The sequence below is a fragment of the Primulina tabacum genome, chromosome 6 (genome assembly GCF_025594145.1).
Source record: "Primulina tabacum isolate GXHZ01 chromosome 6, ASM2559414v2, whole genome shotgun sequence".
NCBI lineage: Eukaryota > Viridiplantae > Streptophyta > Magnoliopsida > Lamiales > Gesneriaceae > Primulina > Primulina tabacum.
The window spans coordinates 5,274,293-5,296,261 of record NC_134555.1 but is presented as its reverse complement, the minus strand read 5'-3'; the positions used below and the strand labels follow the sequence as shown (position 1 = coordinate 5,296,261).

The following is a 21,969-nucleotide window of genomic DNA, read 5'->3' as shown; positions in this document are numbered from 1 at the left end:
TATCACACTGCTTCCTCACTTTGGAACTATGCTGGAAACTGACAATGGGCTGGAAAAGCCCATTATTTTTAAAGGCCCTTTCAATTGGATGCTCTTATGGGGCTATTTAGTTTATTTTAAGGGCCACGAGGAATCTCAACGAGCCCAATTATGATTGGATTTTCATGCCTTCGAATCTGAAAAGCGACTAGGGAATTTAAACGGAGCGACTGCACTGACTTGCCTCTTTCGAGTGGGCTTGGCGTTTCAGTGAGGCAGATTGAGTATCTTTTTGAAAAGAATGGCGGCCGGCGGCGGAGGAGCGGTGAAAGAGGTCAAATCAAAGGCTGAACTTGACAGCGCCATCGGCGGCGGAACTCCTGTGATTCTACACTTTTGGGCTTCGTGGTGCGATGCCTCCAAGCACATGGATCAAGTCTTCTCTCATCTCTCGACGGATTTCCCTCTCGCTCACTTTCTACGGGTATACAATATATTAATATTGTATATCGATACAGTTTTTGTCTGATTATTAACCGTGAATATATTTGAAATTAAGTCTTGCCCTAATTTTTTTTCCCCTGCATATGATGTTAAAAATAAAGTACTATCAGGCAGTTGTTAGCTAATGATATTCTTTGGTTGTGTCGTTGAGAGGTGTTAATCGACTTTGCTTGATTTACATTAGTTTCAAGTTCAAGCTGAAGAATTAAAAAAGAATTATGCAGTTATGGTAAACGCACTTTTTGACGTGAGTTACTAAGATACAAGTTTTTGTCCAAAGTCTGAGGAGAACAAATTCTTTTGGCCTAAATTAGGGGAGAATTCTGGAGTTGCAGGGGGTGGATTGTGGAAAGAAAAGACATCAAGATTTTTGGGTACCTATGTCTTCTGTTTCTACTGAACTACCTTTTTTCTCACTAAAAGCTATATCTATAAGATGAGAGTTAATTAACGGAGCTGAAGCTTAATATGTAACCCTGAAAGTAAGTAGAAATTGTTAATAATTTGCATACCTGCATTTTAGGTTTTGCTACCCGCTGACAGGCTTTGGGTTCACAGTTCCAATTTTTTGTTTTAGTTACATGTTCCACGAATCAACAATTGACATGAGTTTACTCACTAAACAGTGCATTTTTTCTTCTCCTGCGTCATCCATGCACCACACGTCCATCAATTTGCAGATATCCGACACTGCTATGTTTATACCATATAGATCCCTATCAATAATGTCACAGCCTCCATTATTTGCTTCGCAATAAAGTATTTGCTTGCCTACTGATGAAAAAACCTCTGTGTTGTGTCATCACATTGCTTGGTCTTGCCCATTGCCAGCAAACCTTCCTTCCTTGTTCACCGCCTCCAAAACCTTACATCAGATGTTCAAATCCATCATGATTTCATTATCGTTTAGGTACCATTTAGTTATGGATCACCTACATTGTTTGCTGGTTCATCTTGTTTTTGTTCATAGGTTTTGGATCAAATATGTAGTGCACTCTTGAAATATTATATCTTGTAAATTTGTTAAGAAAGATGTTCATGAAATCATTCATTGACTTACTCGTGCATCGCCTTTCTAGTTTACAATAGTGGGGTGTTTGTGGATGTGCTGGTGGTTGTGGTTTTGGTGGAGGGGGAATTGCAAACTGAAGATAGCCTAGTGGATAGTAGACCGAGGGAGAGGGAGAGGGAGAGGGATACTTTCTTGTTTTTTTCTTTCCGTAGATTGAACATGAGGCGATTGTTATGATGGTGGGCCACTGAGAGAAATTGGGGGTGATACAGTATCTATTGTGTGATCACACAATTCTCTCAACTGGAGAAGGATCACTCCAATCATATCTTTGTAAAATACTTAAAGTTCTGAATTAAAAAATATTTGGGTACACTTGTTTAGCTACTGTTGGTTTGTATATTTCGTAGATATGTTGGTCCAAACAATGTGAAGGCTATGCACAAATTTATTCAGATTTTCTCTGTTCCCTTTCTTTTCTTTTTGGAGTTGTTAGGTATCTTCAAACTGCCTGCTCCTGTTCTATTGATTGTTGATTAAACTAGAGCTATTAATTTGGTGTTCTTAATGAGAACATTGATGGATTTGAAAATTTGAGTGGTCGTCTTGTCAATCGAAGACGATTTGGAGAAGGTGCTTCATGAACAGGAGAATTCAGAAACTCAAACAGAAATTTATTTCAAATATAGACCTCGTAGAAGTTAGCAGCAATCCAAGTGCAAAATTTAAAGATTAACAGTAGTAGCAAATTGGAATGCTGGGAAGAGGATAGCCATTAACTTGATGGCTTCTAAGATCTAATACTAGGTTGTGTTTGTCCGCGAGAGGAGAAGGAAGCTAATATTTTTTTTATGTGTAATTTGAGATGGGTTAAAGTAAAGCTTCCTGATCACTTTTGAACATTTTAGTTGGAAATGAGGCTACAATTCGGATATTTTTCTTTTTGTTTGTCCTGTTTTCTGTTAATTATTATGTCCTTTAAGCATGTTTTGATCTTTATTGAGTTGATAATTTTTCTTAAACTATTGGCTAGTGTGCCCATTGCTGACATAATTTTATTCTGGTATTACAGGTTGAGGCCGAAGAACAACCTGAAATTTCTGAGACGTATTCTGTTTCTGCTGTCCCATATTTTGTGTTCTTTAAGGTAAAAGGAAAGGGATGTTTTTATTTATTTTTTCCCTGTGTGATATTCAGTTGCCATGGATATGTTTGGATTTTTTGAGAAGTTCTTGAGAACTTCATGTGATATTTTGAAAAATATGGTCAGTCCTTTCCCTGTGTGATAGTTGCCATAGATATGTTTGGATGTTTTTAGTTCTTGAGAACTCCATGTAATATTTCGAAAATATGCCCAGTCCTTCAGTTTTACCTTTCCCATTTGTTTGCTGCTGCACAATTTTTTAATTCTTGATGGAAATCACATTTTCTAGAATTCATGAACCTTTATCCATTATATTCAACTATACAACCCACTCCTGCTAAATGCACATATCTCGCTTGACACACTTTTTTCTCAATGGTAACAGTTGAGAAGACCTCCTGCTTAACTTTAATACATTTTTAATAGATCTATTTATTTTTTGTCACATTAGGGTGGCAAAGCAGTTGATACATTAGAAGGTGCTAACCCATCGAGTTTGGCCAACAAGGTTGCAAAAGTTGCAGGCTCAATCATTCCTGGGGAACCTGCAGCTCCTGCTAGTCTTGGCATGGCTGCTGGTCCTGCTGTTCTTGAATCAGTCAAGGCTTTTGCTAAAGAAACTCATGCTTCTGAAAATGGTAGCCAAATACTTTCTGGTACAAGTGATGGCCTCAAGAAGAGGCTTCAGGAGCTTGTTAATTCTCACCTAGTCATGCTTTTCATGAAAGGAAACCCCGAGTCCCCTCAGTGTGGTTTTAGTAAAAAAGTGGTTGATATTTTGAGAAAAGAGAAAGTCGAATTTGGAAGTTTTGATATTTTAAGTGATAACAAAGTTCGCGAGGGACTGAAGAAATTTGCAAACTGGCCAACATTTCCTCAGCTTTACTGCAAGGGGGAACTAATTGGTGGATCTGATATTGCCATTGCCATGCACGAAAGCGGTGAACTCGGGCATGTTTTTAGGGACCACGGAATTCAAATATTGGACAACAAGGTGCTCACTGGACCTGATGTAGGAAAAGGCGGTACCGTGGACCCTTCAGGTTTGAGTGCAGCTACAACTTCCCGTTTGCAGACCCTCATTGATTCAGGTCCAATCGTGTTGTTTATGAAGGGAAAACCTGATGAACCACGTTGTGGTTTTAGCCGGAAAGTAGCAGACATCCTCAGACAGGAGAAAATCAAGTTTGAGAGTTTTGACATTCTTACGGATGATGAAGTTCGTCAAGGGCTCAAAATATACTCGAACTGGTCCAGTTATCCTCAGCTATACATAAAGGGTGAACTTATCGGTGGATCAGACATATTGTTGGAGATGCAACAGAGCGGAGAGCTAAAGAAGCTTCTAGCCGAAAAAGGGGTCCCATTTGGAGAGACACTCGAAGATCGTCTGAAACAGCTTGTAAATTCTTCACCTGTCATGCTCTTTATGAAAGGTACCCCAGATGCTCCAAAATGCGGCTTCAGCTCCAAGGTCGTGAACACACTTAAGGAAGAGGGAGTGGATTTTGGATCTTTCGATATTCTTAGTGATGACGAAGTGAGGCAAGGATTGAAGTCATTCTCCAACTGGCCAACTTTTCCACAGCTATACCATAAAGGAGAGCTGATAGGAGGGTGTGATATCGTGATGGAGATGCGTAAAAATGGTGAACTGAAGGATACCTTGTCCGATTGAGTAAACGGTGTGAGTCATAGACGTTTGTCTACCTTTGCATATTTCGTAAATTTTCGACGCTGGTTGAAGCTGTAGACATGTTTATCATATAGTTTGACCATTTTTAGCATTTCCTTCTTAAAATGTTATAAAAGCATGGCAAGAGTATTCTGCCGTTGGTGTTATAAATATGATTAGAGGATCGGTTATGAATTTTGATTTAAAAAAATAGAATAGAGTAATATGATCACTCACTGTATTTCTGGTCACTAGTCTGAATGTCTGATTCTGTTCCAAATCAGATTTTAGTTGGACCCTTAATATTGGAATCAAAGCTGACTCGTCGGCAATGGTATTAACACCTATGGAATTTTTTAATTCATTTTCAAGAAGTATGAATTCTAAAATTTATCACTTTAGTCACATTTCTCATCAATTTTCCTACAAACGATACAATTCTATTTCTTGAATGGTGTTCTGCAGGCCATAATGAAGTAGGCACAGAGCAAGCAAGCCCAAGGTTGAAGCCCAATCTGTAAAGAAAAGGAAAACCCGATCCAAATAATATTACGCACACTTGAATTCGGTTTCACTTTCTTCGCAGTTTCACTTCCTGAAGCCCTCGACTCCATCGATGGGGAGATTATTTACGGTGTGTTTGTATGTTTAAAATTTTGAATTTAGATTTGAAAGTAAAATTAGATTTGGAATTGGATTTAAAAATCCATAGATTTAAAATTTCATCTTGTGTTTGGCTCTTGTGTTTAAAATTTCATCCTGGATTTAAAAAACATTTAAAATTTAGATTTGAAAGTAAAACTAAGAGATTCGTCTCACAAAATACGACTCGTGAGATCGTCTCACACAAGTTTTTGTCCTATGGTTTAGGTCATGATTGTTCTAATTTGAGGTTCCTTAAATTATCATTGACTCGTTCAATAAATAAAATCAATAAACAAATCCTTGAGTTAAACTTAGTCTTAGCTATAATACTATTTTTAGGCAATGAATTAGTGTTGTTTATATAGAAGGATTACATTTGTTTTTTTTTTTTTTGGGCACTAGTATATATGAGTACACACTCGTATGTTAAATATAATTTTAAAAAAAATAATGATGTATAATTTTGTCATGTAAACCAAACATTGTAGTTTTGTAAAACTAACATGTCAAGCATTGATATAATTAATTTGGATGGGAAATTTCAAATTTGTGTAGCATTATTTATTTAATTTTCTAAAAGTCTAAACATCACTTATCTTTTCTATATAAAAAAAAAAATCACATTTTTCATAATTCTTTTTTATAATTTTTTTTAACCTACATTTAATTTTTATAATAGAACTCAAGATTTTTTTTAATTTTATTACAACACACGCGGGATGAGGAGATCGAACCCGAGAAACCGGCTACTCCGACAGGAGGATGAGACCATTGGCCTACAAATTCGGTCTCAATAGAACTCAAGATTAATACCAGATGATGTCCAAAACCATCAACATCGACAGAAGCCAACAACTTTGTACCCTAAGTTAATTAATTATCCAAACTAGGAATTTCTCAAAACAGGTGAACTGAAAAGAAGTAGCCCACAAGAATTTAATGTCCATCCACTTATTCATGATTGCAGATTATTTATATAGCTGGTTTGAATCCCAAACTCCAACCGGCCAAGTTTTTTGTTTTTCAAAATATGGCTTCCATTCTCCTCCTCTTGTCTGAGCTTCTCCGCCGTGAAAACCTAGACATCCTTATTATGTCATCATCATTCGATCACTCCACCGCCGCAAAAAGTTCTGCCGACAAGTCCGTCGACGTCATTGGAAGTTTGCCTCAAAGTTGCAAAAACAATGCCCTGAAGGATAATCAAATTCAAGAAGATCTGATGAAGGTCTCTATAGAATACTTAATTTGGCCTTGAGTTGTCCTGATTATCATAGCATCCATCCACAGATTTTACATTGACAAAAATATCAATCCTTGTATGTACTGACGTGTGATATTTTAGTCATATATGTTTCGTTGAATCAATTATAATTATATAAATATGTTTTTAATCAATTTTAGTCTTTCTTTTCAAAATCATGTAATTAAATGATCGATATTACTGTTATTTTTTGTAACTATGTAATTAAAAAAATTCGAGATATGCGTGTTTATTTATTTAAAAAAATTTACGATTATATATATATGTGTTTTTATTATATATAAAAGAAAAGTATCCCCAAAAAAATGTTGCTTTGTCCCACGCATTGTCATGAAGAAATCAGGCATGGACCATATAGGTGGTTAAAATCTTCCATTTTTATTTGAAAATAAATGGTTTTTTTTTTTTGGGTTAAAAAGCCCAATGTAGACCGAGTGTTTATCGCTTTATCAATAGCTATAGTTAGTAGTAATGGTGCAACTCAAATCTTTTAAACCGCACTAGCAGCTCAAGCATCACGGTTCGATCGCTCTATCAAATAAGGACAATTATTACACCTACAACCAACGGTACTCAAAAGCTTGTTATTTAATTCTAACCAAAACAAAGTCGCACCAACTCCGTATAGAGGTCAAACCATTACTATACAAAAGGAAAAAAGTACAAAAATACAAAAGGATTTCTGGCAGAGTGGTGGTCCTTATTTTGGGATCATACTTTCAAAGCATCCTACGACCATTTTACAATCATACTTTGACTCACGTAAAACTTCTTGGGGGATTCTTGAAGCACAAATATACATTTTAGAAGTCCCGACTCCGTCTGAAATCTATTTGGTGTATTCTTAAAAAATTAACTTTCGGGGATTGGATTCTTCAACAAGTTCCAACTCTGCAAGGTTCTGATCCAGCTCCTGAATCCAAAAACTTATTCTGAAACTGAAGCTTAATGATTGACCGATATTCTCTCAAGCATCATGTTAAGGAACATTATGCATTTTGACGTAGAGAAAGCTTGCAGTCTGTACATGGAGAAGTACTTCGTCTATCATGTAGTGGTGTGCGAAAAAATAGATGGACATCAGTAAGAATCAACAATTCTGACTCGTCTTTTTAAATTGAAACTTTGTGATTTCATTTACTTTTTTAGTGCTAAAAATAATAGCATTATATATTTGGCTGGAATTCTTCTAAGTTATCTTATTTCTAAAGTAAGTGGGGCTTGGATTTAGTGTTCAAAAGCTGAAACATGCCTAGTTTGATTAGTCCAGTGCCTAACAAGGGAAAAAGAGAACAATTACATGTTATAGTAATTTCTTCAGCACGAACTTGGGCCCAGACGAATGGTAAAATTTTGACACACACACATTTGCAGTGCATAGTTTTTCGATTGTGCATTGTAATGTATTTCGGGACTGACTTGGAGCTAATTGACAGGAGATTGACAGGGATTTCCAACCTTGTAAGAGAACATTCTTGCCTTCACTACAGGAAACATCAGTAATTTGCTAGGCGCAGAGATGATAGACACCATCCTCAACCAATCAAATTCCCAGGGACATGCCAATAATGTATGCTCAATGTTCTTGTATTAAAAAAAAAAAGTGGGAAGAGATTTTATACTATTACTGAACATAATCTTGATGAAAACTAAAAGTTCCACTCTCTCTGAAGTCAGTTGCAGGAAGAGAGTTGGATTGGAGGGACCATCTTACATTTACATGAAATAACAAATTGTGGATTTGACTTCATCTAAACAAGCACATAAATTTGAAATCCAGTGGTCCAAACGCACTTGTTCGAACTGCACACATCTTGTATGTTCTGTGTAAACAGATTCTGGGATTGGTTTAACATTCACAGATCAAAACATCATTAGTGTAAGAAATAATTAATATTTGACGAATAGGATTATAAAACAAGATTCATATTCATTATTATATAAAAGACGACAGTCCCTCGTTTTAATTTTATTTATAATGAAACGGATATCCGACACTTGTCAAACTTATCACGAATATAAAAACAGTCTAACAAAGCATCATCTCTCATTATTAGAATTACAAAACAACTAAGTGAGGAGGGATTTCAAAAACACACACGATATGTACACACACACAGCTCAACCTCCATCTTGGATCTGCTTAAATGATTTAACGATATTTGCTCCTTGAGTCACCAATGTAAAGCCTATAATAAACCAGTGGTAGTTCGATCAGATCAAAAAATAATAATAAATGTTAAATAATTTGAATGATCTTTTAAAAATGGAGAAGGAAGTGGAATTTCATTAATTCGGTTGGTTACCAGTCATAGACAGTAGGGGAGTTGGGTTGTGGCCTGTCAAAGTAATCAGCCCCAACTGTCTTGGTGGCCAGATTGCTGCCGGGGTAGAACACACTCCGCCACACGTTATCCCTTTTCGCCGCCGTGGGTGACGGTGCTGTCGGCGTTCCTGGTGTCACCGGCGTCACAGGACTGGCTGGCATCGAAATCGATCTCGCATACTTGCTGCTGCCCTCTCCTTCACCATCTAAAAAAATCGACACCAGCTAGCACGTCACATCCAAACTGTGCATGGATTAAAGAAAGCGAATTAAAGGGGGGCTATGGGCCGGGCTTACCTTTGGTGTTCAAGGGCTTGGTGGTGAACACTTTCTTGAGATGTTTGAGGCCACGTTCGAGCTGAGGCCCGGTCACGACGTCGTCCCAGAGGTGATCAAGCAACACCATTTTCCCTGCTTTCTCTGGATGTAAAGTTGGCTATTTGCTATATTAATACTGAACAGAAGGATTTGTTGGTGAAATATCTCCAACAGTATTTGATATATCCAAGTCGTGTATTTCTATTTCCATTGCTCAACTTTAGGGACGTAATCGAGTCGAGTCGAGTCGAGTCGAGCCGAACTCTTAAATGTTTGAACTTGGCTTGTTTATAATCGAGCCGAGCTCGAGTTTTATTTAACGAATATATTCACGGCTCACGAGCTTATTCAAGCTTTTATCGAACCTAAACGAGCTCAATAAATATGAATTGTACATTTAAATATTCATTAAATTAATTAAAAATAAATTATACATTTAGAAAAAAAATATATCATTCTTATTAAAATTTGTCAATTTATTATAATAAATAAATTTAATAGATTTTTCTACATATTTCATAATTAATGTGTTAAATCAATAAATTAAATATCAAAATAATTATTTTTCATCTGATATATTACTTATGAATTTACTAACGAACATGTTCACAAGCTAACGAGCTGAATATTGCAGAGCTTGAAATTAGTTCGTTTATCTTAACGAACCTCATTAAACGAGCTCAAACGAACTTTTATCGAATCGAGCTTTCGAATAACTCACAAACAGTTTAATTCATTTACATCACTGGGTAACCTAGGAGATGCAGAGTGTGGACAACGAAAAAGAGAGGTGGCAGTAGATGGATAAGGATGAAGACTAGGGGTGTCGTTGTAAGACGTGTCAGTTTATTATTGGATTTCACCTTTATTATTTTCAATAATTATTATCCACGATATTTTTTTTTTAACTTCTTCGTAGTAAGTGGTTTATAGTATGGTAAAACTTGACGACTTTCTAGATGCTTCTGAATTATTTTAACATTAATTAATTAAGCTAGGTTATCTAGAGATTCATGTAATAAACTTGATTATTTGACTTCAAATGAATGGAGCTTGCTTCGAACTAATTAAGATAGTTATGTTGGCGTTGAGCAAAAATCAGATCAGATTTGGGTACAGACCCAGATCTGATGGGTAAGATTTATCGGGTTCAACTTGATAATATCCAATTTTGGGTATAATTTTTCTATCCGACAACTGGGATTGGGTACCCAATTAAGGTTAAAAAATATAACTTAAGACCAGTGGACTCGAACTATTTACTGTTATCCAAGCCTTTTTTTCAATTTGTTGTTCGTTCAAGGAGAATAACAGGGTGCTCGATTATGCCGGACAGTCTAGACTCTAGACACCAGATTAAGTTCAAGTATCATGGAAATACCACCTGAAAAATGAAGTACGCGACCCGAACTACCCAAATACCTGGAAAACTCGACCCGGTCTCCAGAAAGATGTAGTGATCATTGGATAAGAGTAAAAATAGTTAACTTGGATGATGAAGAATACCCACTCAAACATTTAGGATGTGAGTCGTTCAAACAGATATGTGATCATAAAACATGTTGACACAACACCAATATTAGCTTCTAGTGTGCAAGTCGTCAATGTCCTTATCAGTATCCGACTATTGTCCACATTGCGCGATCATACTTCACATCAACTAAGCACGCGGGCAGGCTTGTACCCAGGCGGCCGCCATGTATAAAAACAATCTTAGAAATTCATTCATGAATTTCTTCCACCCCAATCACTGTCCCAAAAAATAAAAACATTAATTACTTTTGTCCCTTTTCGGACTTGTACGATGCGAGCATCCAATCTCTAGCATATAAAAGCTCAAGAAAATCTAGCCACATTATCAGTAACAGAATACTATAAAGTAGTAAATGTACCCGGACATGACTGCAGACAGTGCCTGAAATGAATCCCTTTCCTTCGCATGACTTGCACTTGTTCAAGACAAGAATTTGCCATCTCGAGCAGATGATTTGCATACAACAACTGAAAAGAATATGCCAAAAAGCATAAACAAGAACCGGAATTTGGCTTTGGCTCCATGGTTGGAACATAAATTGTTTCCTAATGGTCAGCTCCTACTAAATGTAATTCAATACCGTTCAGATCAACCTCAAGTTGCAAACAAGATAGATGTATAAGAGAATTGTCACCAATGCCAGACCATTGGAGATGATCAGATACGGATCAGTCAAATCTCATAAGTTGTAGTAAAGAACTATTTAGTGAATTTAAAGGGTCAATCGAAAACGCACCTTAATGCAAAATTTGGGCCAAAAGATATTCAAGTCAATTGTTCCACCATTGTCCAACAGCAACTAGGAAAGAAATACATACAATGAGGAAAGAATAGTACAGCAATCCATTTTAGAATGGTGGCATAGACAGTCACCTTTTAATCTTTGTCTCCGGTCTCCTAGTTAATGAGTGTTGTCATTCAATAACAAACAGGGCCAGCACAGTTGCAAGCTTAGGCATTTCATAATATTATGTCGTGCTCCTAATTAAAAGTTGAGTTGATTCCTTAGTATTGGAATGATGACTTAATTTTGTAAGGCTAATTGCATCAACACCCCCGTAAAAAATAAAAAATAAAAATCCAGAAAAACACCCTATATAAAATTAATAGCATTTTAGACCCCGTGTTTTATAAAATCAGAGATAAGCCCTCCTTTGTAGGGGTAGTTGTGCTTGAGTTTTTTTCATAGGGATGAAAGTTTGATTTTAAAGAAATAAAGGATGTGTTAGCCTATTAATATTTTTAGTGGGTTTTATGTCTTTTAAACTTTTTATAAGGTAGATCGGTGCAATTAGCCTAATTTTGCACAACAGCACCTCTGTAGTGGCACATTTTTCCGAAACATATTATCAGACACTAGCTCTTTCCGGGTGTGCATTGTGACAGACAGGATAGTCACAGCAGTGAATCTCAAGTTATTCTAGAGAAAGTGATCATACCAAGTAAGTATCTCGCTCAATTAAAGGTCTCAACAACATATTCTTTACTCATTCAAAGGGATTGTGTTGTGAGGTCATAACAGAACCCTTTCTTCCTCCTTTAATATCTTTCATAAATTCGAGTTCAGCAGAATATTAGATTCACATGTACACATATGTTGGTCCAAAAATGAGGTAACATGGTCCATAATATGCATGGTATTATCACTTGGCACCACATAACATCAGATAAAATAACATTCACAGTATACAGATGTGGAGTTAAGCTATAAAACGAGCATCACATCAATCAGAATCAACTGCATAGATCAAGATACTATATAACTTCAACTTCAGATAACTTGACAATGACATAAATCTTCTAAGTCAGATTAAGCGCAAACAAGCATCCATCAGTAGTCAATAATATAGAAGCAGTAAAACTGGACGGTGCAATTTTTCTGTTAAGAGACAGCAATAACTATTGCAGCTTAGAGCTATGCAATTTTTTTCCCGAGCTATAATATAATAATCCAGTCTAATTATCCAAAAATTACTCTGTAAACTAGAGTTAGAAATAAGACATCTATAGAGCAGATTCAAGTTCTATCCACAGTACAAGATTTTTCACAAACTTCCCCGTCAGCGGTCTATGTGATAAGGGAACATAATGAGGATGTGAAAAGGTTCAAAAACCTTCGTTTGAAGGAGTATGTGATTTTGTAGAAAGACCTACAACTCTGCGGCATCAAAACTTCCCATATTTTTCAATATATCCCTGCAATAATAATGACCAAATGTTAAACACCAAAGACAGATTAAACTACTGTCGATGTCAATGTTTAAAAAATAAATAATACCAAGAACGTGACACTAACCTCGACAAGATTGGAAAGTTTGACCTGAGATATAGAAAGATATGACTTAATTGATTCAGCTGTGTTAGGAATTTGTTCAGGTTGTAATGTGCTCAGAACCTTATCAACTGCACTCTTGACAATAATTTTATGAGCATCCCTGCTCATAAGCCCCTCTCTCCAAGATGGTTTCACCAGTTCTTTCACATATTCCACAAGCGCAGCATGGAAATACTTCAGAGCTTTTGATTCATTCTGCACATTATCATCTCTTTTTATAACACCATTCTCAGTTTTTTTGCCACATTCATCCATTTGCAGTTCCTTCTGGTGCATTGTTTCATCCAGCTTCAGTCCATTATCACAACCGAAGCTCAATCTGCTAGCTTTTCTGGTATCTTCGACATGATTAGCATCCAAAAGCTCCTCTTTTTGCAATTTATTTGATTGAAAATGTGCATCATTAACATATACTCCTGGGTCAGAATAAGAAAATGCAAATGGCCCATCTTTGGCACCGATTTGCTCAACACTATCAAGAATGTGATCATAAGGACTTTCTTTCAGTAATAAATTCTGGGTAACAACATGTGATGGACGAAATGGAACAGACGGCTCCCAACCATCAGGGAAAATTTTGGTTTTATTTTTAGTTGGCTGTTTATTCGTGAGGTTATTGTTTCCTGACAGACAGCCTGAATTAGAACCAGATAATGGTGAGGGGCTTTTCCTGAACGAAGAGGATATGGAAGCACGATATTCTTGATTGCTCTTTGAAGTATTCCAAGACCCAATGGCATGGGCATTAGTTGTCCAGAAGGATGAACCAAAAGGCACCGGAGGTCTGGAATAAAATGGTAAGTTTAACCTATGAGCATCAGGCACGAGTTCATTTTTCTTGCTAACAGTTTCCTCGGTCCCAAAAGAAAAAAATCTTGACTTGTCATAAGTGTCGCATGATACACCAGAGAAATTTCCATGGAGTGCCCTATTCATATCAATTGAATGGCATTTGATCGAAGGGGAAGTATAGCAGTTGAAATCATCCGAGCCTGAGTTTTGTCCAATATGTATTTTACCAGCCTGATCAAGACCACCAGCTAACAGATCATGTTTATGGACAACCGATTTCTCAATCTGACAGTTTATGGGGGGGTTATCTCTAGTTTGTGGTGGCAGCATATGCGCACCGGAACAAGCTGTCACAGCCAAAAAACAATGGTCTGGTGAAAATCAAATGCAAGATTATTTCCATGGCAATATTGAACGTCAAAACACCAATATATATATTTATATATATATATATATATATATATATATCCAAAAGTTCACTTTTCTGACCTGCAGCATCTACTCCTTCCTTTATGTGAAGGAACCTACAGGATTTTCCTCTAATGCACCACCCTTTGGCATGAAATTCACACAAAATTCTTGGTTTTTTATTCGCAACATCAAATTCAGCACCATAAGATGAATCTCTTGGCGTTATCGGTGGACCACTCAACCTGAGAACCAACATGAGAACATAAGGCTCACAAAACTAAAATAACCTACTTCTCTGTGTATAATACACACACAAACATCAATATCATCCAACATCAAATTTGTGACAATCAGGTAAAAATAAAATTTTAACCTCGATGTTGTTTCTTTCATGACCTTCACACCTTCTATAGCAGTCTGAAGAGGCTTTGCTACAGCAGAACCAACACCGCCATCCTTCTGGCTACAAGCATCTGTGATTGTTAATGTAGCATTGCCCTGACTCCAAAATGTTTTGTTGTTTATGTCATTCGCTTCCAAATTTCCATCTAAACAAGCCTTGGCATCAGTGTCTCTAAAGGTTATTTTTTCTGCAAAAGCTCATAATTATTAGTTGAGACTAGTGATTCATAAGGTCGACCTCAACGATGACTAATTAATTAGTATGGAGGAATATTATAATGAATCATTGTAATGTCCTGGAGTCAAATGATGTAGAAAGTTCCGTGTGTATTAATGGAGTTCATGAATGAAAACATAAATGTTTTCTAATGATGTATAGAATACATGACTAGGAAGATATACTTTCCAACCCTGTCTAAGATAACCAATATCATCTTAGTTTGGCGAAAATACCTTCTCTGTGAAGAAAAGTGTCCAAATCTGAACTTTATTAGCTTCATCGAGGAATTTTTCCTCTTGGACAAGTTATAAATGAAAAGTGAACATCGTTAGAGATGTTCTAGTAACAATTGTTGAGATGTGACTCATTTCATAAATTACTACATCAAGTAGTTCATAGATAAATTAAAAAAATAGTATTCAACCCAAACCAAAAATCAATTTTTTGGATAGTTTAGCCACTTTATTCGCAAATACTTTAAGTGATGCAATCAGAACAATGAAGGCAGAAAAGAGAACAAAATTTTTAGAATAAAGGCTACCCACTATTCATTATGCAAATTTTTTAAATGGATAAATTCACATCTGAGAATGCATAACCACATTCAAAATAAATGAAATTACCATAACACACTTTTATTTGCTAAATATTAAATTTACCCATCAATGACTTGTTTGCTGTAATTAAAATTTTCAATTGTCTATAGAGAGCAATAACTAACAAAAGAAGTCAATAATGTTAAATCTTCATTTGATTTATACTAATCTTGATGGCTCTGAGGTATACAAGAAAGCAGTAATATAGCAGGTTTAACATAATCTATATTCCATTCCCCATAAATAGAGACATGATTTTGATTTAAGGAAGAGGACATTTCCACATCTGCTGGTTCCATGCCTTCCATATACTTATGAGTCCTTCATGGCCTTTGCTTGGCCTGAAGTTCTTTCACAGATTGAATCTCTATATAGATTTTCCTGCTTGTGAACAATACAAAGCAGCACAAGCACATTTCTACATTCAATTATGCAGATGCTCTGAGTGCAATATTCCATGTCACATGCAAGGTCAAACCCATCTTTTGTATATACAAAATAATGGTCATAAAAACAAATAAAATCCTCACAAGTTGTTGCAAGAAGTATTTGAGAGTTCATTTAATACAGATGTTTGATTAATTGTTTCATGTCCATACAACAAGTAGAGGTTAGCAATAGTAAGAGGAACTAGGACGTTGATTTTGTAGCACTAGCTCATTTTATTGTCAATGGAAAGAAAAGTTTGTAAATGACCAAACAAAAAGTGCATCAATCAGTTAAACAAATTTTCTGTGCTGGTAATATTAGGCATGGTTGCTAAAAGCCACGAGGGGCACTAAAGCGCATAGTTGTCCTGGAGACTGGAAAAGTCCCAAAGCAAGACGCGTGTCACATCAAAGAGCGACAGGACAAAACATTTTAAAATCTAATTTGTTTCATGAAAAAAAAACTCACACACGCAGGACCGTCATTCTGAAAGCTTGCTAAACCAGGATTTGACCTTTTAAGGCTCACCAGTAAATGGGCTTCACGACCAAGTTCGTTAAAGTGTTGTGCCTTTACATGAGTAGGGCAGTGCCTCACCACATCTAGTGCCATGGCACGCTTTTAGATAAATTACTGAGTGGGCCTAGGCATGTTTGCAACAATTAATTGGATGCGTAAAAGAGAATATTATGAAGATTGTAGCCACTTTTCGTTTCCACAGTTTACATTTTGACCTCATTTAATATTCTTCCAGATATGATCGTGAAAGGGAATAACATAAACAATGTCGAGGAAGGACAAAATATTGGTTACAAAATTTGTGATTAGTGCACACGTGTCACGTCAAGCCACGTAAATATTACAGAATCCTTAGCCAAAATATCCATTATCTTATGCAACCAGTGATGAAGATGTCATAATTAACAACATAAGTGCCTTATAAGAAGCAATTGCAATTCGTTGCCAAGATGTATCAATTATTATTGATTCAAACTAGCTGAACTTGATTATAAATTCTTCCGTTTGGCATAAGATGACTATAAAGTGACTTGATTTTTCGCATGGAAACATTTTAAAGCAAAAATTTCCAAATAGTCGAGGTCGCGGGAAGCGTGTGGAGCAAGTAATCAACTTTATCTATTCAAAACCATCTGCATCGCCTTATAGGGGAAAAACTCATTCTACAAGCATTGTCACTAATACGTACAACTATACAAGGATGAAAAGATTGAAAATCTATAGAAAAATATCATAATATACAGGGTAAGGCAATCCCCTCATAAGGAATTCCGAGTGGATATGGCAAACTTTGAAATGTTAATACTCATAAAGAAATTAAATTTTTGATTCACTTCAAAAACTCTGAAAACCCATGGATAAACACACTCACATTATATAATTCCTCAATATTTCTTTGCACGAATAGAATTACAGACACTCAATTTGAAAGTACACTGCATTTACAGAACAAGATCAATGAATATACAGGGAAAAATCAGCATTAGCAACACATTCGGTAATTCAACAAAGAACAACTTTGAGATAAGTGTGATCACTTAGAACAGATTAGATGAGGCACGCGTATAATGAAGGTGAAAAAAAAAACATGCATCTCAATAAAAACGCATCCGCGCGACATATCCGATGAAAAATAAAGATGCCCAGGAACATAAATAGTAAAAAAAGAAAAAACCAATCAAGGTTAAGATTTCCAAAACCATCAATCACCGTCAAAACGTGAATGTGAAACAAACCGTTTAGGTTATTTTCTTCCCTCACAGGGGTCAAGTCTTCGCCAATTTCAGACCCATCCCCGTCTTCTTCCTTTCCTTCTACGACTTCTTCCTCCGCCCCTTCTTCAACTTCGACCTCCTCTTCTACTTCGATTTCTTCTTCTATCTCCTCGTATTCGATCTCATCTTGGACTTCGTCACCTCCGGCAGGCGAGGGATGAATCGGAGACGGCGACACCACCGCGGAAGACGAAGGCATTGCGTGAGTGCTTGCGGGGAAGCAAAAGGCGTGTCTGGGAACCACAGCGCTCGGAGGTGACTTGTAAGACTACCGCTGTAACATTTGTCGGATGAGAGATTTATTTCAGGAACTTTTACTTTGACATTAATCCGAAATATTATTTTAAAAAATCATATTTTTTAATAATAATAAAACAATAAGCTAAATTCAAGTACAAATGTGCAACAAAATTTATAAATTAAATCTAATATTTTAGACAAATTCAAAAATATTTATTGACCATCTTTCATTTAAAATTAAATATTAATGTTAAAAATTTTAAGATAAAAACTTTGTGTGAAACGGTCTCACGGATCGTATTTTGTGAAGCGAGTCTCTTATTTGGGTTATCCATGAAAAAAATTAATTTATAAGTTAAGAGTATTATTTTTATTGTGAATATCGATAGGGTTGACCCGTTTCACAGATAAAAACTCATTAGATCATCTTACAATATACCTACTCAAATTTTAAACGAGAATTATTCATTTATTTAATTTTTGGATACAATAATATTTAAAAAAATACAATAATTTTTTCAGAGAGATATACAACCAAAAGGTCCACAGTCCACGTCATTTCACCAGCATTCGGTGCACGTGCATTGAGCGTGCGTGGCAATTTTTTTATCTTTATTATATTTTTTTATGACAGTTTTTAGCAATATATAATAATTTAATTATTAAAATATATTTGGTGCATTGATTCGAACAGGCATTATGCAAAGATAGGTTTTAAACCAGACAAATCTCAAGACAGTTTAAAAACATAGGTTGTATATTGTTATATTAAATTTTTTGTGTTTGATATTTTTATGAAAAAAATATATATTAATTTATTATGATAGGATATTTTTAGATTAGTGATTAATAGAATTTCCTGATATAGTTTGAATTTTTAAATAAATTAGAGATAAATTGGAGAACAAATCAGAAAAAACAAAGAGCTATACAAAAATTACTAATAAAATACACCAGAAAAGTTGCTAACAAATATTATGAAGGATAAAACTGGAAAAAAAAAAAAAAACTTTGGTGTCATGTTGGCATACCAAAGTTAATTAATATGAAGTGTTCAAGTTTAATAATATGGTAATATATATAATTTTGATATGTTGGACGTCTTTTTTTTTTTATGTGTTTGATCGATGATGTAAGATTTTTACTGTGAACATCTTATAAACATTTAATAGAATACGTTTATCGATATCGATTGACGTGACATTCACACTATGTTCGACACGGATAACCTAGAAGCATCCAACATTTTATACCTTCGTATATACGTGTGTGATAAAGTTGATGGTTCTTCAATTATTTGTACTACAAAATTTTTAATCCATTACTTTCCCCAAAATTTTCACTTATATATATATATATATATATATATATATATATATATATAAAGACCCTAACTACGGATTAGGACAATCTTGGGCCTCGCCTGAAAGATTTAGGAATTGTTATTTTATTAAACCCACTAACCGTATCGATATTAACCTAAAATATTTATTAAAAATAATTGATTTTCTTATGTATAAATAATCAGTAATACACATGTAGTACTTGTAATGAGAAAGTGTCGAGATTATTATACAGTTTAAAGATTTAATTCGTATCGGAATTAATTATAGCTTATGTTAAAATGTCAGGTGTTTGGTCATTCAAATAGTATCGAGATCAAGATTTCATGTTATATTTCTATGAAGCACAAAATTAGTGTAATCATCGTATTGTGCATGGATACTTGAATTTATGTATATTTTAAAATAATTAAGTTGTGTCTTTTTCAGCGATAACGGTAGACGCCGAGGAATACTGCTGAAACCTAATTTGTTTGTATTCAATGGCTCGCTCGAGGCTCGCTCGTTTTCTCGAGCGAATTAGACAAAATCAAATGACTCGATATTTGTAAATAATCGCACATTTTGTATTGTTAGGTGCATAATTCATGCACGTTCAGTTGTCCAAATATGATTTTTCCAGTGCATGCAATAAATGGATCCTGTAATATTTGCGTCACTTTAACCGCTAAAATCAACATAAATCAGAATTTATTAATGACCTCTTTTGATTTAAAAAAAATGGGATTAAGACAATGAATGGTATTTACACAGATTTCAAACCTCGCTTTTTTGTCGTTACCTACTTTTATATATGTCTTTCTATGGAAGATTATTTGTTAAGATTTTGTTCGAAAACAAATCTTTCAGAATTTTTAAAATCTTAGAGATATTTCGTTAGTTTTTAGGCAAAAATTTATGTGAGACGGTCTCACGGGTCGTATTTTGTGAGGTGAATCTCTTATTTGGATCATACATGAAAAAATATTACTTTTTATGATAAGAGTATTACTTTTTATTGTGGAATATCGGTATGGTTGACCCGTCTCGCAGATAAAGATTCGTGAGACCGTCTCACAAGAGACTTACTCTAGTTTTTAATTTAAGATGAGAATCTTTTCTTTCTGTGCTATATTAAAAGACAAAACTTCTGTGAGACGGTCTCACGTGTCGTATTTTGTGAGACAGATCTCTTATTTAGGTTATCAATGAAAAAGTATTACGTTTTATGCTAAGAGTATTACTTTCTATTGTGAATATCGGTAGGATTGACCCATCACACAAATAAAGATTCGTGAGATCGTCTCAGACTTAGTCATATTAAAAGAAAAAAACTTGCTGTGCTCAAATTAGATGGATATTTTTTGGATAAGTTGAATTTTTATTGCTTCCAATTCCCTTTATAAAGAAAATCTGTCTGTGATCAAACTAGTTTTTATTTTTAGAGGAAAAAAAAAAAGTTTTATTAAACAAAAAAAGAAACGAACAAAGGAAAAACAAGAAAAGAGTGTGATGGAGACGTAAAAGTATAATTTCTGACAAAGGATTAATTGAAATATTGTCCGTACTAATATGAACCGCACGTGAAAAATTTGCACGGCGGGAGGGAGACGGCCCTCAGCCACCTGCTCACCCAGTTCGATTTCCAGGCGAAATCTATGATCTGGGAAATAATTTGGAAGAAATGATATTGAAAATTAAGAAAAATTTAAATGAATGGTGCTCTTCGAGAGTACTGGAGAAATTTAGACCTGCTTTGCTTTGATCAGAATTCAGAAGTCGTAGCCTTTGTTGAAGAAACAACAGTCACAAAATTAGTTGGAATCATCAAGTTCAGATTTGGAAACAAAATGAAGAATAAAGGGTTGCAATAATCTGGCTGTTTATATATTAATCATCACCAATTATTTACAAACAGCGTGATCTTTTGTCTCTTCTCGGAAATGAAAAACAAGAGGGTAAATTGATTAAATCTTCATTAAACAAATCAAACAACGGCCGCCGATGGAGTGAGTCAGGGGTGGTGGGACGGTTTGAGTTTGAGGTCCAGATTGACCCCGGTACTGACTGGTGGGCTGGGTTCCTCCGGCGGACCATCGACAACCGTGGAGGACGAGTCCGTTTCGCTCTTTGCAGGCGTACAATATCGGCCAGGGAATACGGGCACATGCTGCATGGAGTTCATCACGTCCGCGATTTCTTTGCGGGAAGCTGGGCCGAGTTTCAGCATACTGGTCTGCACGGGCGTGATCTTCAAACCAGTGAAGGCAGCAGCGGTGGGGAGGAGATTGATGTATCCCACTTGGTAAGGGAATCGCATCGGGATGCCGACACTGAGGCCTAGATCAACCGACTTACTCATAGACGCCGGCGGAGAAGCTTTTTTACGGTTGGAGGACTCCGCGGTGCTGCTTTGGCTGGCGCTCTGGTAGTTGACACGGTGGTTGGTGTTAACTATCATGGATTCCGGAGGAGGGAAATTGGTTCTAGCCCTCCATCCGCGGAACCTTCGGGCGGCGGCGTCGTATGCTCTCGCGGCCTCCTCTCCCGTGTCGAACGTCCCCAGCCAAACGCGGCACTTCCTCCATGGATCCCTGATCTCCGCCCCATACCTTCCCCACTGACGCTTTCTCACCCCACGGTAGCGCACTTCCTCACCGTCATTGCTGGCTTTCTTGTCTGCTCTGGTCGGCGGCGCCATTGATCTTCACAGCAAAGAATTTTGTTCAGGTGTGAGGTGAAATGAAAGACAAGAGTACTGGAATATATAGAGCGAGCAGAGGAGATGACGTGGCTCGTGGATTTTGTTTGGCCACCTTGCTTTAATTAATTTCAAATAAAATTATGCTCTTTGACTTTTCCTTTTTATATTTTACATTTTCGTGAATTTTATGCAAATTTGAGGTTAAATATTCAAATATAATATACATTTATGTGATTAGGAACATCTTCGATATAAAAAAATAAAGATTATGTGTAATGATTTTTCATTAGTTTTTTAATTTAATAATGCCGATGCTCTCCTATA

The 21,969-nt window shown here is 35.9% G+C and overlaps 4 protein-coding genes and 1 long non-coding RNA gene across 14 annotated transcripts; 2 read left to right on the top strand and 3 right to left on the bottom strand.

Annotated features, from left to right (window-relative positions):
• Positions 1-191: 191 nt before the first annotated feature.
• LOC142548947 (monothiol glutaredoxin-S17-like) lies at positions 192-4,500 on the top strand. The gene is made up of 3 exons (XM_075657609.1): positions 192-463; positions 2,568-2,642; positions 3,091-4,500. The coding sequence occupies exons 1-3, from the start codon at positions 281-283 to the stop codon at positions 4,315-4,317; spliced, it is 1,485 nt and encodes a 494-aa protein (XP_075513724.1). The 5' UTR covers positions 192-280; the 3' UTR covers positions 4,318-4,500.
• Positions 4,501-8,210: 3,710 nt separating this feature from the next.
• On the bottom strand, positions 8,211-9,080 carry LOC142548946 (auxin-repressed 12.5 kDa protein-like). Its single transcript, XM_075657608.1, has 3 exons — positions 8,847-9,080; positions 8,530-8,755; positions 8,211-8,412 (listed from the first exon to the last, which is right to left on the bottom strand). The coding sequence occupies exons 1-3, from the start codon at positions 8,953-8,955 to the stop codon at positions 8,376-8,378; spliced, it is 372 nt and encodes a 123-aa protein (XP_075513723.1). The 5' UTR covers positions 8,956-9,080; the 3' UTR covers positions 8,211-8,375.
• Positions 9,081-10,355: 1,275 nt separating this feature from the next.
• LOC142548944 (protein FRIGIDA-ESSENTIAL 1-like) lies at positions 10,356-14,611 on the bottom strand. Of its 10 annotated transcripts, XM_075657604.1 has the most exons (7): positions 14,313-14,611; positions 14,018-14,181; positions 12,698-13,875; positions 12,516-12,597; positions 11,275-11,382; positions 10,982-11,200; positions 10,356-10,868 (listed from the first exon to the last, which is right to left on the bottom strand). In XM_075657604.1, exons 1-4 carry the CDS (start codon positions 14,330-14,332, stop codon positions 12,568-12,570), a joined length of 1,392 nt encoding a protein of 463 aa, XP_075513719.1. In that variant the 5' UTR covers positions 14,333-14,611; the 3' UTR covers positions 10,356-10,868; positions 10,982-11,200; positions 11,275-11,382; positions 12,516-12,567. The 10 variants fall into 10 exon arrangements, with proteins under 10 accessions (XP_075513719.1, XP_075513714.1, XP_075513715.1 ...); XM_075657599.1 differs by having other exon boundaries at positions 10,356-10,617; positions 10,760-10,868; positions 11,138-12,597; XM_075657600.1 differs by having other exon boundaries at positions 11,275-12,597.
• A 1,462-nt stretch (positions 14,612-16,073) lies between these two features.
• LOC142548945 (uncharacterized) lies at positions 16,074-16,823 on the top strand. Its single transcript, XR_012821027.1, has 2 exons — positions 16,074-16,174; positions 16,234-16,823. It is a non-coding gene; the product is annotated as an uncharacterized LOC142548945 (long non-coding RNA).
• Positions 16,824-20,955: 4,132 nt separating this feature from the next.
• Positions 20,956-21,642, bottom strand: LOC142549949 (ethylene-responsive transcription factor 4-like). Its single transcript, XM_075659193.1, has one exon. The coding sequence runs from the start codon at positions 21,640-21,642 to the stop codon at positions 20,956-20,958; it is 687 nt and encodes a 228-aa protein (XP_075515308.1).
• Between the last annotated feature and the right edge of the window lie 327 nt (positions 21,643-21,969).

Bases quoted from the DNA above. Each gene is read 5' to 3' on its own strand.
- LOC142548947 (XM_075657609.1), top strand. From the start codon at position 281: ATGGCGGCCGGCGGCGGAGGAGCGGTGAAAGAGGTCAAATCAAAGGCT. The intron at 464-2,567 runs GTATACAATATA...CTGGTATTACAG, and splicing joins CTCTCGCTCACTTTCTACGG to GTTGAGGCCGAAGAACAACC. The intron at 2,643-3,090 runs GTAAAAGGAAAG...TTGTCACATTAG, and splicing joins CATATTTTGTGTTCTTTAAG to GGTGGCAAAGCAGTTGATAC.
- LOC142548946 (XM_075657608.1), bottom strand. From the start codon at position 8,955: ATGGTGTTGCTTGATCACCTCTGGGACGACGTCGTGACCGGGCCTCAG. The intron at 8,756-8,846 runs GTAAGCCCGGCC...CGATTTTTTTAG, and splicing joins CAAGCCCTTGAACACCAAAG to ATGGTGAAGGAGAGGGCAGC. The intron at 8,413-8,529 runs GTAACCAACCGA...GGTTTATTATAG, and splicing joins TCCCCTACTGTCTATGACTG to GCTTTACATTGGTGACTCAA.
- LOC142548944 (XM_075657597.1), bottom strand. From the start codon at position 14,332: ATGAAAGAAACAACATCGAG. The intron at 14,182-14,312 runs GTTAAAATTTTA...GTTGGTTCTCAG, and splicing joins ATGAAAGAAACAACATCGAG to GTTGAGTGGTCCACCGATAA. The intron at 12,598-12,697 runs GTTAGTGTCACG...TTATTATTGCAG, and splicing joins AACTTTCCAATCTTGTCGAG to GGATATATTGAAAAATATGG.
- LOC142549949 (XM_075659193.1), bottom strand. From the start codon at position 21,642: ATGGCGCCGCCGACCAGAGCAGACAAGAAAGCCAGCAATGACGGTGAG.